General features: G+C 38.6%; 1 protein-coding gene across 2 annotated transcripts in view; it reads left to right on the forward strand.

The window, feature by feature from the left end:
- lamc3 (laminin, gamma 3) overlaps positions 1–19742 on the forward strand; it is a 326552-nt gene that overhangs the window by 270842 nt on the left and 35968 nt on the right. For both annotated transcript variants that reach the window (XM_062057021.1, XM_062057020.1), the window contains exons 16-20: positions 3240–3393; positions 3464–3606; positions 3688–3866; positions 6653–6818; positions 11800–12011. In XM_062057021.1, coding sequence (XP_061913005.1) covers positions 3240–3393; positions 3464–3606; positions 3688–3866; positions 6653–6818; positions 11800–12011 — 854 coding nt within the window. The remainder of the gene's footprint in view (positions 1–3239; positions 3394–3463; positions 3607–3687; positions 3867–6652; positions 6819–11799; positions 12012–19742) is intronic.

Raw genomic sequence — 19742 nt, forward strand, 5'->3', positions numbered from 1 at the left:
TTGTTTTTTTCAGTAGGCTCTTAATGCTTCAGTAGTCCTTTTTCAGTATGCTCTTAATGCTTCTGTCATATAGAGGTTCTTGGACTAGTTTTTTTTCAGTAGGATCTTATAACTGCAGAGTGCTTATGTCATGTAGAGGATCTTGGACAAGTTTTGCAGTAGGTTCTTAAAACAGCTATAAATTGTTGTCATATAAAATATTTGGGACTTGTTTTACAATAGGTTCCTAAAACAGTATAGTGCTTCTGTCATGTAGAGGATCTTGGCCTAGTTTTTTTTTCTAGTAGGCTCTTAAAACGACAAAGCGCCTCTGTCATATAGGATATTAAACTAGTTTTTTTCATTAGGCTCTTAAAACTGCACCATGCTTCTGTCATATAGAGGAGTTTGAGCTATTTTTTTGGAGTAGGTTCTTAAAACAACATAGTGCCTCTGTCATATACAGGATCTTGGACTAGTTTTTGCAGTAGGTTCTTAAAACTGCATAGTGCTTCTGTCATATAGAGGATCTTGGACTAGTTTTTTTTTCCAGTAGGCTCTTAAAACTGCATAGTGCTTCTTTCATGTAGAGGATCTTGGACTAGTTGTTTTTTTCAGTAGGCTATTGTGGGCAATAGGATTCTACAGTATAGAAGTATGTTCTTAAAACTGTATCATGCTTCTGTCATGTAGAGGATCTTGGACCAACAGGTGATTAGATTTCCCAGGTGGTACGAGTGGTCTAGTTTTTTACAGTAGGTTCCTAAAACAGCATAGTTTTTCTGTCATATAGAGGATCTTGGACTAGTTTTTTTTTCCAGTAGGTTATTAAAACTGCATCGTGCTTCTGTCATATAGAGGAGTTTGAACTATTTTTTGGGAGTAGGTTCTTAAAACAACATAGTGCCTCTGTCATATACAGGATCTTGGACTAGTTTTTGCAGTAGGTTCTTAAAACTGCATAGTGCTTCTGTCATATAGAGGATCTTGGACTAGTTTTTTTTTTTTTCCAGTAGGCTCTTAAAACTGCATATTGCTTCTTTCATGTAGAGGATCTTGGACTAGTTTATTTCAGTATGTTCTTAAAACTGTACCATGCTTCTGTCATGTAGAGGATCTTGGACCAACAGGTGATTAGATTTCCCAGGTGGTACGAGTGGTCTAGTTTTTTGCAGTAGGTTCCTAAAACAGCATAGTGCTTCTGTCATATAGAGGATCTTGGACTAGTTTTTTTTTTCAGTAGGTTATTAAAACTGCATCTAGCTTCTGTCATATAGAGGAGCTTGAACTAGTTTTTTGGAGTAGGTTCTTAAAACAACATAGTGCTTTTGTCATATACAGGATCTTGGACTAGTTTTTGCAGTAGGTTCTTAAAACTGTATAGTGTTTCTGTCATATAGAGGATCTTGAACTAGTTTTTTCAGTAGGTTCTTAAAACTGCATAGTGCTTCTGTCATATAGAGGATCTTGGGCTATTTTTTTTTCTTCAGTAGGCTTTTAAAACTGCATAGTGCTTCTGTCATATAGAGGATCTTGGACTTTTTTTTCAGTAGGCTATTAAAACTGCATCGTGCTTCTGTCATATAGAGGAGCTTGAACTATTTTTTTGGAGTAGGTTCTTAAAACAACATAGTGCGTCTGTCATATACAGGATCTTGGACTAGTTTTTGCAGTAGGTTCTTAAAACTGCATAGTGCTTCTGTCATATAGAGGATCTTGGACTAGTTTTTTTTTCTTCAGTAAGCTCTTAAAACTGCATAGTGCTTCTTTCATGTAGAGGATCTTGGACTAGTTTGTTTCAGCATGTTCTTAAAACTGTATCATGCCTCTGTCATGTAGAGGATCTTGGACAAACAGGTAATTAGATTTCCCAGGTGGTACGAGTGGTCTAGTTTTTTGCAGTAGGTTCCTAAAACAGCATAGTTCTTCTGTCATATAGAGGATCTTGGACTAGTTTTTTTTTTTCCAGTAGGTTATTAAAACTGCATCGTGCTTCTGTCATATAGAGGAGTTTGAACTATTTTTTGGGAGTAGGTTCTTAAAACAACATAGTGCCTCTGTCATATACAGGATCTTGGACTAGTTTTTGCAGTAGGTTCTTAAAACTGCATAGTGCTTCTGTCATATAGAGGATCTTGGACTAGTTTTTTTTTTTGTTTTTTTTCCAGTAGGCTCTTAAAACTGCATAGTGCTTCTTTCATGTAGAGGATCTAGGACTAGTTTATTTCAGTATGTTCTTAAAACTGTATCATGCTTCTGTCATGTAGAGGATCTTGGACCAACAGGTGATTAGATTTCCCAGGTGGTACGAGGGGTCTAGTTTTTTGCAGTAGGTTCCTAAAACAGCATAGTTCTTCTGTCATATAGAGGATCTTGGACTAGTTTTTTTTTTCAGTAGGTTATTAAAACTGCATCGTGCTTCTGTCATATAGAGGAGTTTGAACTATTTTTTGGGAGTAGGTTCTTAAAACAACATAGTGCTTCTGTCATATACAGGATCTTGGACTAGTTTGTGCAGTAGGTTCTTAAAACTGTATAGTGTTTCTGTCATATAGAGGATCTTGAACTAGTTTTTTCAGTAGGTTCTTAAAACTGCATAGTGCTTCTGTCATATAGAGGATCTTGGGCTAGTTTTTTTTCTTCAGTAGGCTTTTAAAACTGCATAGTGCTTCTGTCATATAGAGGATCTTGGACTTTTTTTTTTTTTCAGTAGGCTATTAAAACTGCATCGTGCTTCTGTCATATAGAGGAGCTTGAACTATTTTTTTGGAGTAGGTTCTTAAAACAACATAGTGCGTCTGTCATATACAGGATCTTGGACTAGTTTTTGCAGTAGGTTCTTAAAACTGCATAGTGCTTCTGTCATATAGAGGATCTTGGACTATTTTTTTTTTCTTCAGTAAGCTCTTAAAACTGCATAGTGCTTCTTTCATGTAGAGGATCTTGGACTAGTTTATTTCAGCATGTTCTTAAAACTGTATCATGCCTCTGTCATGTAGAGGATCTTGGACAAACAGGTGATTATATTTCCCAGGTGGTACGAGTTGTCTAACCGCCTGTTGTCTTTAACAGTAGTGGGAGGAAGGACTTGGAGAGTTGGAGAGACTTTTGAGAGACTGAAAAGTCAAATAGCGAAAAACTATCGATGTGTATTAAAACTTTGTTCCGCTGGGAAGCGACTTCCACGATAAGCTTACTGCCCTCTGCTGGTGAGGTGAGGTATTTCATGCTCCACGTTCAACCGTTTCTGTCATTTCCAGCGTGCAGCTGCAGCCTGGCCGGGACCTCCAGCCGTGCGAACCAGTGCCACCCCCAGACAGGAACCTGCGACTGCCTCGCTCACGTGACGGGGCGAGACTGCAGCCAGTGTGAGGACGGCTTTTTCAACCTGCGACCCGGCGTGGGTTGCGAGAGGTAAAGAGGCACCTTTTTTTGTTGTTGCAAAAGCTGCCTTGAAAAGTCAGCGTTGTCCTTCCTCCTCCAGGTGCACGTGCAACCCCGTCGGCTCCTTTGCCGCCGCCTGCCACCCGATCACGGGCCAGTGTTTGTGCCGCGCCGGCGTGGACGGGAGGCCGTGTGGCTCGTGTCGAGTGGGCTTCTTCGGATTCTCCTCACGTGGATGCAGAGGTACAGTAAAGAGCCGTAAGAATCCCCGACCACCGACGCCTTTCTCACTCTCGGTCTTCATCTTGGGCCACGCGTCGCCAGCCTGTAACTGTGACCCGATGGGCGCCGCCGCCATGCAGTGCCACGCCAACGGGACCTGTCCCTGCCGGCCCGGCTTCACGGGCTACAAGTGTGACAAGTGCGAGCTCAACTTTTTCCACAACAGAGAAACGCACCAGTGTGAGGAGTGCCCGCTTTGCTACGGACTGGTGCAAAAACAGGTGGGTGTGAAAAACCAGTGCGCTCACGCAAGTGTAAAAAGAAGCGAAGCTCGGCGATGTCAAAACTCAAGTTTAAGTGAGATTAAATAGCAGATATCAACCGTTTTTTTTTCCCTGGACTTAAATCTGAATTACACTAGTTCCTTTTTGTACACCCAACTTTTTGTATGTTTTTATATAACGTGTCAGTTAATTTGTGTCTTTATTATGAAATTTATTTTTAATTTTTTACGCTGACTTTATGTAACTGATTTTTTTGCGTTTGGATTTTACGAACATCACGGACAATTTCATAGAATTTTTTTTATATATATTCTATGTAAAAACAATTGTGTGTACGGAAATTAAGTGTAATACAATTCGGTGCTGAAAAATTCAGTGTAAAAAAAAAAAAATCTGTGTAAAAAAAAAAAAAATCAGTGTATAAAAATAATGTGTGAAAAAATAACCGTGTATACAAATTCAGAGTAAAAACATTCAGTGTTTAATATTATGTGTAATAAAACAAATTCAGTGTATAAAAATTAAATGTAAATAAATGATATGTATAAAAATTCAGAGTAATAAAATTCAGTGCTGAAAAATTCAGTGTATAAAAATTCAGTGTAAAAAAATAACCGTGTATAAAAATTCAGAGTAAAAACATTCCGTGTTTAAAAATTTAGTGTAATAAAATGCAGTGCTGACAATTTTTGTGTGTAAAAATTAAGTATAAAATAAAAAATTCAGTCTATAAAAATTCAATGTAAAACAATTATATATAAAAAAATTCAGTGTATAAAAATTCAGTGTAAGAAAAGAAAAAAAAATTATGCGTAAAAAAAAAAAAATCACTGTATAAAAATACAGTGTAAAAAAATAACTGTGTGTAAAAATTCAGAGTAAAAACATTCAGTGTTCAAAAATTCAGTGTAATAAACTACAGTGATGAAAATTTTGGTGTATAAAAATTCAGTATAAAATAAAAAAATTCAGTGTATAAAAATTCAATCTAAAAAAAATGTATGTATAAAAATTCAGTGTAATAAAATTCAGTACTGAAACGTTCACTGTATAAAAATTCAGTGTAAAAAAACTAAAATCATTCAGTGTAAAAAAAAATAACCGTGTGTAAAAATTCAGAGTAAAAACATTCAGTGGTTAAAAATTCTGTGTAATGAAATCTGAAAAATTTGGTGTATAAAAATTCAGTATAAAATACGAAATTCAGTCTATAAAAATTCAATGTAAAACAATTATATGTATAAAAATTCAGTGTAATAAAATTCAGTGCTAAAAAATTCAGTGTATAAAAATTCAGTATGAAATATGAAATTCAGTCTATAAAAATTATATGTAAAAAAATGGTGTGTATAAAAATTCAGTGTTATAAAATTCAGTGCTGAAAAATTCAGTGTATAAAAATTCAGTGTAAAAAAACAAAAACAATTCAGTGTAAAAAAAAAAATCAGTGTATTAAAAATTCAGTGTAAAAAAAATAACCGTGTATAAAAATTCAGAGTAAAAACATTCAGTGTTTAAAAATTCAGTGTAATAAAATACAGTGCTGAAAAATTTGGTGTATAAAAATTTAGTATATTGAAAAAAAATTCAGTATATAAAAATTCAATGTAAAACAATTGTATGTATAAAAATTCAGTTCTGAAAATTTCAGTGTATAAAAATTCAGTGTAAGAAAAAAATAAAAAATTCTGTGTAAAAAAAATAAATAATCAGTGTATAAAAATACAGTGTAAAAAAATAACCGTTTATAAAAATTAGCACTGAAAAGTAACGAGTAATGACTGTGTAAACGTGATGCCGCATCACTGTTTACAGTAAGCGATGTCATCAAAATGGCACTGCTGTAAGCCTTCCAGTGGCACGCAAAATGGAAGTATGATTGAAGCGTTGGTACGCCGGTACATGGTTTGCGAAAGAGCCATATTTGGCACTTAATAAAAGTTTGCAAATAAAGGCAGAAACACTATGCAATTTTTTTTTTTAAACTCTGCAAAAAACTAGTCCAAGGTCCTTTATATGACAGGAGTGGTCAGCTGATTCAGGAAAAAGTTGCAACAACTAGTCAAAGATCCGTTTTATGATAGAAACACTTACCGCTATTTCTTTGTGGCGTACGGCCCTTTGTTCTCCGACTGTGGTTGTTTTGAAAGGGCTTTATAAATAAAGTCGATATGGTACGGTGCGGTAAGTCCCCGCCGACTCCTCCTGTCTTGGTCTTTTGGTCAGACCGTCCTCCCCGGAATGGCGCCCGGGCCTCGCCCTGCCACGTTAGCCATCCCAAACACCCGCCATCGCTCTCCCCTCCCCTCCCGCCTCTACCGGCGTTTCTCCTTGCGGCTTCCGCGCGGTGAAGAGACTAACGAGCAGCCGACGAGGAGCCGGGGCTGAGAGAGAGACGGAGACGTGTGATCATTGATCAAGTGGGACGTTGAAAGGGAAACGGCGAATAAAGAACGGGGCAGAATAACGAACGTCGCATCGCCTCGCCGTACGTGGGCGCGCTGACAAAGTGCGCTCGTTAACCCAGTTGCTTGATTCCTGCGTTTGTGGGGGGGAAACGTCAACAAACAGTCTTTTCCTTGGCCTGATATCTGCTCACTTCTATGTCAGATATGAAGCTGCGCTTACCGTGCTCTTCTCATTCATGTATTCATTGCTTGTGTTGCAAGAGCACGTCGCCGCGTTACCACCTGTTATTGCTCATTTCCTAGCCGTGGGATTAATAAGCGCACATTGTTCTCCACCCTGGTGTTTTGTTTTTATTACCATTTTTTTGTCCTCAGGCGGAGAAGCTGAGGGCGCGCGTGCAGGATTTAGAGAAGCTCCTCGCTCGCTTCGACTGCCGAGGAAGATACGGGAAGCAGCGCCACCCGGCGAGGTATCGAACGGACGGGCCTCAGGGGGACCGGGGGCTGCCCAACGCTCTGGAGGAGTTCCTGGCCTTCCAAGGTAACGCCCAGCACAGGCCTGGGCAATTATTTGGCCTCGGGGGGCCATATTTAGCATACAAAAGAAGAAAAATCCATTCATTTTATATCTTTAGAATAAATAAATATTTATATATATATATAAGCTGCAGATATATAGTATACTGCTACAACAGATTGTAGGCCACAGAACTTTCCTCCAGAAGGTCTTATCTTTGTCCATGTAATGACAGATCAAACAAAAATTGAGCTGTTTGGCCACAATACCCAGCAATATGTTTGGAGGAGAAAAGGTGAGGCCTTTAATCCCAGGTACACCAGCATACCGTCAAGCATGGTGGTGGTAGTGTTAGGATAGGATAGGACTTTATTGTCATTGCACAAGTACAACAAAACTATGTTTTCAGCACAAACCCGTTCAAGATTAGACAAACAAACAGTGTGCAGGGTTACAGAACAGGAAAGCTGATGGGTCGCCATGAGGCGCTCCGTAAAAGATAAGAAAAAGGTCAACGCTGGGGAAGAAGATGAGTAAAAAAAAATACAATCTAGACTGGGGTCCTAAGGGGCCCTAGCCTGGAGTGGGGTAAAAAAAACCTCCATGCCATACACACATAAACATGTTACATTTAATCACGACAACTCGCAACAGAGGGGCGGGGGAGTTGGGACCCTGGAGGTCGACTGCTGCTATGAAGCGCTGCCATCCGTCAATCACCTTGAGGGGAATCAAGCGGTGGTGAAGGCGTGGAGTAGGGGGGGGGTGATGAGTATATGCCCATTGTCTTGCGTGTGTCGATGTAATGTTCATAGGCCTGGGGCCGTTCTGCGTGCAAGCAAAAGTTCGACTCCAGGTGTCGTTGAGGAGGGAGGGAGGTCAAAAGCGTCCATCGTTGAGGTGTCCTCGGGGGTGTTTTCCAGAACAGCCTGCTCCTGTTGTTCACAGCGTCAAGGCCATTCAAGGGAGTCAAATCGTAGATTAGGATGTTTGTTTTCCGCGAGCAGACATTACAATGACTTGTCTGTTCTATTCGTCCATGCTGGCCCTCATATTCAATGTTTCCTTTTCAGCAAGCTTCTCCATGATTTGATACATCTTGCGATTCAGTCCAGAAATCGCCACACTCTGTGATCCCACAGCCCGGCCCAGACCTTCCATTGCGACGAACAGTTATGCTCTGGGCCTGTTTTGCTGCCAATGGAACTGGTGCTTTACAGAGAGTAAATGGGACAGTGAAAAAGGAGGATTACCTCCAAATTATTCAGGACTAACCTAAAATCATCAGCCCGGAGGTTGGGTCTTGGGCGCGGTTGGGTGTTCCAACAGGACAATGACCCCCAAACACACGTCAAAAGTGGTAAAGGAATGGCTAAATCAGGCTAGATATAAGATTTTAGAATGGTCTTCCCAAAGTCCTGACTTAAACGTGTGGACAATGCTGAAGAAACAAGTCCATGTCGGGGAAAAAAACATCACATTTAGCTGAACTGCACCAATTTTGTCAAGAGGAGTGGTCAACAATTCAAGCAGAAGTTTGTGGATGGCTACCAAAAGCACCTTATTGCAGTGAAACTTGCCAAGGGACATGTAAGCAAAATATTAAAGGCCTACTGAAAGCCACTACTACCGACCACGCAGTCTGATAGTTTATATATCAATGATGAAATCTTAACATTGCAACACATGCCAATAACTTATAAAGTGCAATTTTAACTTTCCAGCTAAAGTTCCGGTTCAAAACGCCTTTGGATGATGACGTATGCACGTGACGTAGCCAGTGAAACAGAAGTATCGGTAGCCCATTGAAGCCAATACAAAATTGCTCTGTTTTCATTTCATAATTCCACAATATTCTGGACATCTGTGTTGGTGAATCTGTTGCAATTTGTTTAATGAACAATGGAGACAGCAAAGAAGAAAGTTGTAGGTGGGATAGGTGTATTAGCGGCTGGCTGTAGCAACACAACAAGGATGACTTACTTGGATAGCAGGCGCGCTAGCCGACGCCAGCCGCCAACCGCATCTGTGATCGGGTGAAGTCCTTCGTCGCGCCGTCGATCGCTGGAACGCAGGTGAGCACGGGTGTTGATGCGCAGATGAGGGCTGGCTGGCGTAGGTGGAGCGCTAATGTTTTTATCATAGCTCTGTGAGGTCCGGTTGCTAAGTTGCTAAGTTAGCTTCAGCGTCGTTAGCAACAGCATTGTTAAGCTTTGCCAGGCTGGAAAGCATTAACCGTGTAGTTACATGTACATGGTTTAATAGTATTATTGATCTTCTGTCTATCCTTCCAGTCAGGGATTTATTTATTTTGTTTCTATCTGCATTTAAGCACGATGCTATCACGTTAGCTCCGTAGCTAAAGAGCTTCGCCGATGTATTTTCGTGGAGATAAAAGTCACTGTGAATGTCCATTTCGCGTTCTCGACTCTCATTTTCAAGAGGATATAGTATCCGAGGGGGTTTAAAATACAAATCCATGATCCACAATAGAAAAAGGAGAGAGTGTGGAATCCAATGAGCCAGCTTGTACCTAAGTTACGGTCAGAGCAAAAAAAGATATGTCTTGCACTGCATTCTAGTCCGTCACTCTAACGTTCCTCATCCACGAATCTTTCATCCTCGCTCAAATTAATGGGGTAATCGTCGCTTTCTCGGTCCGAATCGCTCTAGCTGCGTTGAAAACAATAGGAAAATATGAGGAGGTGAACAACTGACTACGTCACGCTACTTCCGGTAGGGGCAAAGTTTTTTTTTTATCAGAGACCAAAAGTTGCGAACTTTATCGACGTTGTTCTATACTAAATCCTTTCAGCAAAAATATGTCAATATCGCGAAATGATCAAGTATGACACATAGAATGGATCTGCTATCCCCGTTTAAATAAAACAATTTCATTTCAGTAGGCCTTTAACCTCCTCCAACCTCCGAGGACAAAGCTACCAACAATGGGAGACCGGGCTTTTTGATTTAAGCATTAGACACCTTTTTACCTGCACCCTGCCTCCCGCTGTCATCTGCATATTGCGATCACGACAAACCATCGTCGTCTCGCACGACCTGTTCCCGACATCTACAAAGCAATTAGCTACCGGCTGCCACCTACTGATATGGAAGAGTATTACACGGTTACCCTGCCGATCTCTAGATCAGTGTTTTATAAAAATAAAAAGTTGTTGTCGCAATTGCATGCATCACTATAGCTCTTGTCTCAGAGTAGGTGTACTATCGACCTGTCACATCACGCCCTGACTTATTTGGAGTTTTTTGCTGTTTTCCTGTGTGTAGAGTTTTAGTTCTTGTCTTGCGCTCCTATTTTGGTGGCTTTTCCTGTTCTGTTGGTATTTTCCTGTAGCAGTTTTGTCAAGACGAGGGGGTTTTCGCAACTTACTGCGAGGATTGTTCTCCCGGGATGCAAACTGACTTTTCCGGACCAGGGTAGCACGGTAGGAACATATTTAATTACCAAAACTCGAAACGGTACAAAACAACAGAAAACAAACCCGAAGGCGTGCGGGGCTAACGCACGCGAAAGCTAAGGCAAAAAACTTAGAACATGAAACTAAAGACATGAAAAACTCACTAAAATGTGGCTTGAAACAAATAGCATTAAGATTAAAGATTAAAGATTAAAGTACCAATGACTGTCACACACACACTAGATGTGGTGAAATTTGTCCTCTGCATTTGTCCCATTCCCTTGGGGAGCAGTGGGCAGCAGCGGCGCCGCGCCCGGGAATCATTTTGGTGATTTAACTCCAACCCTTTGTTGCTGAGTGCCAAGCAGGGAGGTTATGGGTCCCATTTTTATAGTCTTTTTGTATGACTCGGCTGGGATTTGAACTACTATGGAAAAAAGACATGGAACGAGCAGCATGAACAAAGTAATCGCATGACACAAGCATGAACTATGGCATGAAAAGAACAATGTCGCCAGACCGACTAACTGGCAACGACAGGCTTAAATAATAGTCTCTCTTGATTAGAGACAGGTGTGACCCGAACGCAAGAGACAGGTGAAAATCATAGTCGTCATGGAAACTAAAACAAACAAGGGAGCGCAAACAGGAACTAAAAGAGTCCAAAAACTAACAAAAACATAATCCAGACCACAGATCATGACAAGTTGCATGTCTTCCTTGGAGCACTATTTCCCGCATCTACTTTGTTTTAGCAATCAAGAATATTTAAGTTGCTGCGTTGATTGTCATGTCATGATCGGATGTACATTGTGGACGCCGTCTGTGCTCCGCAGTAAGTCTTTGCTGTCGTCCAGCATTCTGTTTTCGTTTACTTTGTAGCCAGTTCAGTTTCAGTTTCGTTCTGCATAGCCTTCCCTAAGCTTCAATGCCTTTTCTTAGGGGCACTCACCTTTTGTTTATTTTTGATTTAAGCATTAGACACCTTTTTACCTGCACCCTGCCTCCCGCTGTCATCTGCATATTGTGATCACGACAAACCATCTACAAAGCAATTAGCTACCGGCTGCCACCTACTGATATGGAAGAGTATTACACGGTTACTCTGCCGAGCTCTAGACAACACAGACACTCAACAGCAACACATCATTTGCGGACTATAATTACTGGTTTGCAAAAAAGTGCACTTCCCCTTGAAGCCCTTGTTGTTAACGTTGCGTTTGCGGCTGCTGTTGTTCCGGGCTGTTCCGGGCTAAACAGGGACAAAGTGGACTACAAAGCGCCGTGTGACCAACCTAATCCCCTTTTATACCGCAGGCGGTCCATGTCTAATCCCTGCTTTGCTGTGATTACGCCCGCCATGGTGATGGCAGCGTGTCCAGCATCCTCATCCTGGCTGAGACATGCCGTCCACTCCATGAATATTTAACACATGTAGCGGCGCCGGCGCCATATTTTCATTCCACCGTGTTTGGTCACAGCGTGTCCAAATTTCCAACAGCAGACAAGAAAAAGAGAAAAATAACGAGATCGACTTGAACGTTCTTCACCCATCATCAATGTCTGCTTTGCTTCTTTTTTTCCAGAGGCTCGCGAGGCCTTCATAGAGCGCTTCTCCTCGCTGGGAGCATCGACGGGCGCGCTCGTAGCCCAGCTGCGACGCCTGACAGGCGCTTTGAACTGCGGCGAAGGGCGGGCGGAGAGCGGAGGGGCGTGCGGAACGTTGGCCGCGCTGGCGTCCGTCGTCGGAGCGTCGCGGAAGCATCTGGAGCAGGCCACGCTCGACCTGGACGCCATGGTAGGTATATCGAACGCACCCTGCACACGTTGCATTGTTGTGGGGGCCGTTTCTTTTGTCAGAGTGTCAGGTTCAAACACCGAACTATCTGTTAAAACAAGACAAGAAGCAAGGAATCACGCAGAGACAGAGTCCAATTTAGCTCATGAGGAGAAACATCTGGGGCTGCACACTCAGTTACAGTTTCAGCCTACGCTCTAAGGCAGTGATCCCCAACCACCGGGCCGCGGCCCGGTACCGGTCCGTAGACCGATTGGCACAAATAATGTAAAAAAAAAAAAAAAAAAAAAAAATTTTTTTTTTTTTTTTTTTTTTTTTTAAAATTAAATCAAGATAAAAAACACAATATATACATTATATATCAATATAAATCAATACAGTCTGCAGGGATATAGTCTGTAAGCACACGTGATTGTATTTCTTAATGACAAAAAAAAACAACAAAAAAAAAAAAAATTTTTTTACTATCTATATATATATATATATATATATATATATATATATATATATATATATATATATATATGTATATATATATATATGTATATATATATATATATATATATATATATATATATATATATATATATACATACATGTATACATGTATACATGTATATATACATGTATATATATATATATATATATATATATATATATATATATATATATATATATATATATATATATATACATGTATATATATATATATATATATATATATATATATATATATATATATATATATATATATATATATATATACATGTATATATATATATATATATATATATATATGTATATACATGTGTATATATATATATATATATATATATATATATATATATATATATATATATATATATATATATATATATATATATATACATGTATATACATATACATATATATATATATATATATATATATATATATATATATATATATATATATATATATATATATATATATACCCTAAGATTTTTTGTTAAAATAAAGCCAATAATGCAATTTTTTTGTGGTACGCAAAGTACCGAAATAATTTTAGTACTGGTACCAAAATATTGGTATTGTTACAACACTAATATATATATATATATATATATATATATATATATATATATATATATATATATATATATATATATATATATATATATATATATATATATATATATATATATATATATATATATATATATATATATATATTTTTTTTTTTTTTTTTTTTAATTTTATTTTATTATTTTTTTTTTATGTGTATATATACATATATATATATATATATATATATATATATATATATATATATATATATATATATATATATATATATATATATATATATATATATATGTATATATATATATACACTACCGTTCAAAAGTTTGGGGTCACATTGACATGTCCTTATTTTTGAAGGAAAAGCACTGTACTTTTCAATGAAGATCACTTTAAACTAGTCTTAACTTTAAAGAAATACACTCTATACATTGCTAATGTGGTAAATGACTATTCTAGCTGCAAATGTCTGGTTTTTGGTGCAATATCTACATAGGTGTATAGAGGCCCATTTCCAGCAACTATCACTCCAGTCTTCTAATGGTACAATGTGTTTGCTCATTGGCTCAGAAGGCTAATTGATGATTAGAAAACCCTTGTGCAATCATGTTCACACATCTGAAAACAGTTTAGCTCGTTACAGAAGCTACAAAACGGACCTTCCTTTGAGCAGATTGAGTTTCTGGAGCATCACATTTGTGGGGTCAATTAAACGCTCAAAATGGCCAGAAAAAGAGAACTTTCATCTGAAACTCGACAGTCTATTCTTGTTCTTAGAAATGAAGGCTATTCCACAAAATTGTTTGGGTGACCCCAAACTTTTGAACGGTAGTGTATATATATATATATATATATATATATATATATATATATATATATATATATATATATATATATATATATATATATATATATATATATATATATATATATATATATATATACAATAACAAAAACGGTAAAAGGATTGTATATAATGTAATGTATGTATATATATATATATATATATATGTATATATATATATATATATATATATATATATATATATATATATATATATATATATATATAAACTCTTTTATATCTAACATTTTAACTCATTTTAACATGTAATATATATATATATATATATATATATATATATATATATATATATATATGTATATATATATATATATATATATATATATTTACATACATTACATTATATACAATCCTTTTACCGTTTTTGTTATTGTTTACAAACATAAATATGTTTACAAACATTGGCTGCGATACATGCTGCAGTGTAGCTTCCTTTGAACCCAATTGTGCTTACTTTTTGCAAAACGCCATGACGTGCCAGCGTGGGGTACGCCGTGGTGGTCTACCAGCATGCGTATTTACGACACACTGTGTTTTAAGCCCATCCTGCGCTCGTACGGCAGGGGAGAAGATTGCTTTCTTGTAACGGAGGCGCCGCGGTTTGCTAGTCATGGCGGCGCCGCACATTATAGCGCCACTAAATCCCCCCAAAGCAAACCAATATCTTTTTATCCCCCATCCAGTGGAGCAGCCTCCTCCTCCTCCTCCTCCTCCTCCTCCTCCTCCTCCTCCTCCTCCTCCTCCTCCTCCTCCTCCTTAGAGTGTTTCAGCTCAGCGGGAAGGCAACAGAGAGTGCTCTCGGAATGTGTTAAGGCGGCGGTTCCCGTCATTCTCGGCGTTATGACAGCTTGTTCTGCGAGCAGGAAACGTCTTGAAGGAATCCTTGATTTGTTTTTCACTGGCATGATCCCTAATTAAATTGCACGCCGCACTCCCCGCGTTTACCCAAACGGAACGGCGGGGGATTTTTATTTCTTCCCCATGCTGCTTTCAACCTTTTGCGAGCGACGACGTGAGCGAGTTCATGAGGTGAGCTGCGGAAGGGCGCCACGGGCCGCCTTTTTTCCCCCGCAGAGCCGCCCCTGCTTATCTGGATGGCGACACATCTTTGGGAAGACTCAAGCGCTTGATCCGGGATGTTCGCCTCAAATCCGCAGCGGAGTTGAGAAGGTTGCACAAAAAAAACGCTTCAAAATCAATACTTTTTAATAAATTGGGTGCCTGTTCTATGATTAACTACATTCCTCCACTTATGTCTCTTAAGTGCATAAGTGTGTTACTCCTGTGTACTCGCACTTAGTCTCTTAAGTGTTACACTTGCTTACTTACTTATACCTAGTCTCTTAAGTGCATAAGTGTGTTACTCCTGTGTACTCGCACTTAGTCTCTTAAGTGTTACACTTGCTTACTTACTTATACCTAGTCTCTTAAGTGCATAAGTGTGTTACTCCTGTGTACTCGCACTTAGTCTCTTAAGTGTTACACGTGCTTACTTACTTATACCTAGTCTCTTAAGTGCGTTACACTTGCGTACTTACACTCAGTCTCTTAAGTGCGTAAGTGTGTTAACGTGTGTACTTCTACCTAGTTTACTTTAGTTTATTAAGGATCCTTAATAAACTAAACTAATTAATGGGGATCCTTAATAAACTAAACTAAACCTAGTCTCTCAAGTGCATAAGTGTGTTACACTTGCTTACTTACTTATACCTAGTCTCTTAAGTGCGTTACACTTGCGTACTTACACTCAGTCTCTTAAGTGCGTAAGTGTGTTAACTTGTGTACTTCCACCTAGTCTCTCAAGTGCATAAGTGTGTTACTCCTGTGTACTAACACTTAGTCTCATAAGTGCGTTACACTTGTGTACTTACACTCAGTCTCTTAAGTGCGTAAGTGTGTTAACGTGTGTACTTCTACCTAGTCTCTCAAGTGCATAAGTGTGTTACACTTGCTTACTTACTTATACCTAGTCTTTTAAGTGCATAAGTGTGTTACTCCTGTGTACTAACACTTAGTCTCTTAAGTGCGTTACACTTGTGTACTTACACTCAGTCTCTTAAGTGCATAAGTGTGTTACTCCTGTGTACTTGCACTTAGTCTCTTAAGTGTTAAACTTGCTTACTTATTTTACCTGGTCTCTTAAGTGCATAAGTGTGTTACTCCTGTGTACTTAAGCTTAGTCTCTTAAGTACGTTACACTTGCGTACTTACACTCAGTCTCTTAAGTGCGTAAGTGTGTTAACGTGTGTACTCCTACCTAGTCTCTCAAGTGCATAAGTGTGTTACACTTGCTTACTTACTTATACCTAGTCTCTTAAGTGCATAAGTGTGTTACTCCTGTGTACTAACACTTAGTCTCTTAAGTGCGTTACACTTGTGTACTTACACTCAGTCTCTTAAGTGCATAAGTGTGTTACTCCTGCTTACTTGCACTTAGTCTCTTAAGTGTTAAACTTGCTTACTTACTTTTACCTGGTCTCTTAAGTGCATAAGTGTGTTACTCCTGTGTACTTAAGCTTAGTCTCTTAAGTATGTTACACTTGCGTACTTACACTCAGTCTCTTAAGTGCGTAAGTGTGTTAACTTGTGTACTTCTACCTAGTCTCTCAAGTGCATAAGTGTGTTACACTTGCTTACTTACTTATACCTAGTCTCTTAAGTGCATAAGTGTGTTACTCCTACGTACTTAAGCTTAGTCTCTTAAGTGCGTTACACTTGCGTACTTACACTCAGTCTCTTAAGTGCGTAAGTGTGTTAACGTGTGTACTTCTACCTAGTCTCTCAAGTGCATAAGTGTGTTACACTTGCTTACTTACTTATACCTAGTCTCTTAAGTGCATAAGTGTGTTACTCCTGTGTACTAACACTTAGTCTCTTAAGTGCGTTACACTTGTGTACTTACACTCAGTCTCTTAAGTGCATAAGTGTGTTACTCCTGTGTACTTGCACTTAGTCTCTTAAGTGTTAAACTTGCTTACTTACTTTTACCTGGTCTCTTAAGTGCATAGGTGTGTTACTCCTGTGTACTTAAGCTTAGTCTCTTAAGTACGTTACACTTGCGTACTTACACTCAGTCTCTTAAGTGCGTAAGTGTGTTTACGTGTGTACTTCTACCTAGTCTCTCAAGTGCATAAGTGTGTTACACTTGCTTACTTACTTATACCTAGTCTCTTAAGTGCATAAGTGTGTTACTCCTGTGTACTTAAGCTTAGTCTCTTAAGCACGTTACACTTGCGTACTTACACTCAGTCTCTTAAGTGCGTAAGTGTGTTAACGTGTGTACTTCTACCTAGTCTCTCAAGTGCATAAGTGTGTTACATTTGCTTACTTACTTATACCTAGTCTCTTAAGTGCATAAGTGTGTTACTCCTGTGTACTAACACTTAGTCTCTTAAGTGCGTTACACTTGTGTACTTACACTCAGTCTCTTAAGTGCATAAGTGTGTTACTCCTGTGTACTTGAACTTAGTCTCTTAAGTGTTAAACTTGCTTACTTACTTTTACCTGGTCTCTTAAGTGCATACGTGTGTTACTCCTGTGTACTTAAGCTTAGTCTCTTAAGTACGTTACACTTGCATACTTACACTCAGTCTCTTAAGTGCATAAGTGTGTTTACTTGTGTACTTCTACCTAGTCTCTCAAGTGCATAAGTGTGTTACACTTGCTTACTTACTTATACCTAGTCTCTTAAGTGCATAAGTGTGTTACTCCTGTGTACTAACACTTAGTCTCTTAAGTGTGTTACACTTGTGTACTTACACTCAGTCTCTTAAGTGCATAAGTGTGTTACTCCTGTGTACTTGCACTTAGTCTCTTAAGTGTTAAACTTGCTTACTTACTTTTACCTGGTCTCTTAAGTGCATAAGTGTGTTACTCCTGTGTACTTAAGCTTAGTCTCTTAAGTACGATACACTTGCGTACTTACACTCAGTCTCTTAAGTGCGTAAGTGTGTTAACTTGTGTACTTCTACCTAGTCTCTCAAGTGCATAAGTGTGTTACACTTGCTTACTTACTTATACCTAGTCTCTTAAGTGCATAAGTGTGTTACTCCTGCGTACTTAAGCTTAGTCTCTTAAGTGCGTTACACTTGCGTACTTACACTCAGTCTCTTAAGTGCGTAAGTGTGTTAACGTGTGTACTTCTAGCTAGTCTCTCAAGTGCATAAGTGTGTTACACTTGCTTACTTACTTATACCTAGTCTCTTAAGTGCATAAGTGTGTTACTCCTGTGTACTAACACTTAGTCTCTTAAGTGCGTTACACTTGTGTACTTACACTCAGTCTCTTAAGTGCATAAGTGTGTTACTCCTGTGTACTTGCACTTAGTCTCTTAAGTGTTAAACTTGCTTACTTACTTTCACCTGGTCTCTTAAGTGCATAAGTGTGTTACTCCTGTGTACTTAAGCTTAGTCTCTTAAGTACGTTACTCTTGCGTACTTACACTCAGTCTCTTAAGTGCGTAAGTGTGTTAACTTGTGTACTTCTACCTAGTCTCTCAAGTGCATAAGTGTGTTACACTTGCTTACTTACTTATACCTAGTCTCTTAAGTGCATAAGTGTGTTACTCCTGCGTACTTAAGCTTAGTCTCTTAAGTGCGTTACACTTGCGTACTTACACTCAGTCTCTTAAGTGCGTAAGTGTGTTAACGTGTGTACTTCTACCTAGTCTCTCAAGTGCATAAGTGTGTTACACTTGCTTACTTACTTATACCTAGTCTCTTAAGTGCATAAGTGTGTTACTCCTGTGTACTAACACTTAGTCTCTTAAGTGCGTTACACTTGTGTACTTACACTCAGTCTCTTAAGTGCATAAGTGTGTTACTCCTGTGTACTTGCACTTAGTCTCTTAAGTGTTAAACTTGCTTACTTACTTTTACCTGGTCTCTTAAGTGCATAAGTGTGTTACTCCTGTGTACTTAAGCTTAGTCTCTTAAGTACGTTACACTTGCGTACTTACACTCAGTCTCTTAAGTGCGTAAGTGTGTTAACTTGTGTACTTCTACCTAGTCTCTCAAGTGCATAAGTGTGTTACACTTGCTTACTTACTTATACCTAGTCTCTTAAGTGCATAAGTGTGTTACTCCTGCGTACTTAAGCTTAGTCTCTTAAGTGCGTTACACTTGCGTACTTACACTCAGTCTCTTAAGTGCGTAAGTGTGTTACTCCTGTGTACTTCTACCTAGTCTCTCAAGTGCATAAGTGTGTTACACTTGCTTACTTACTTATACCTAGTCTCTTAAGTGCATAAGTGTGTTACTCCTGTGTACTAACACTTAGTCTCTTAAGTGCGTTACACTTGTGTACTTACACTCAGTCTCTTAAGTGCATAAGTGTGTTACTCCTGTGTAGTTGCACTTAGTCTCTTAAGTGTTAAACTTGCTTACTTACTTTTACCTGGTCTCTTAAGTGCATAAGTGTGTTACTCCTGCGTACTTAAGCTTAGTCTCTTAAGTGCGTTACACTTGCGTACTTACACTCAGTCTCTTAAGTGCGTAAGTGTGTTAACGTGTGTACTTCTACCTAGTCTCTCAAGTGCATAAGTGTGTTACACTTGCTTACTTACTTATACCTAGTCTCTTAAGTGCATAAGTGTGTTACTCATGTGTACAAACACTTAGTCTCTTAAGTGCCTTACACTTGTGTACTTACACTCAGTCTCTTAAGTGCATAAGTGTGTTACTCCTGTGTACTTGCACTTAGTCTCTTAAGTGTTAAACTTGCTTACTTACTTTTACCTGGTCTCTTAAGTGCATAAATGTGTTACTCCTGTGTACTTAAGCTTAGTCTCTTAAGTACGTTACACT

Source organism: Entelurus aequoreus, linkage group LG08 (assembly GCF_033978785.1).
Source record: "Entelurus aequoreus isolate RoL-2023_Sb linkage group LG08, RoL_Eaeq_v1.1, whole genome shotgun sequence".
NCBI lineage: Eukaryota > Metazoa > Chordata > Actinopteri > Syngnathiformes > Syngnathidae > Entelurus > Entelurus aequoreus.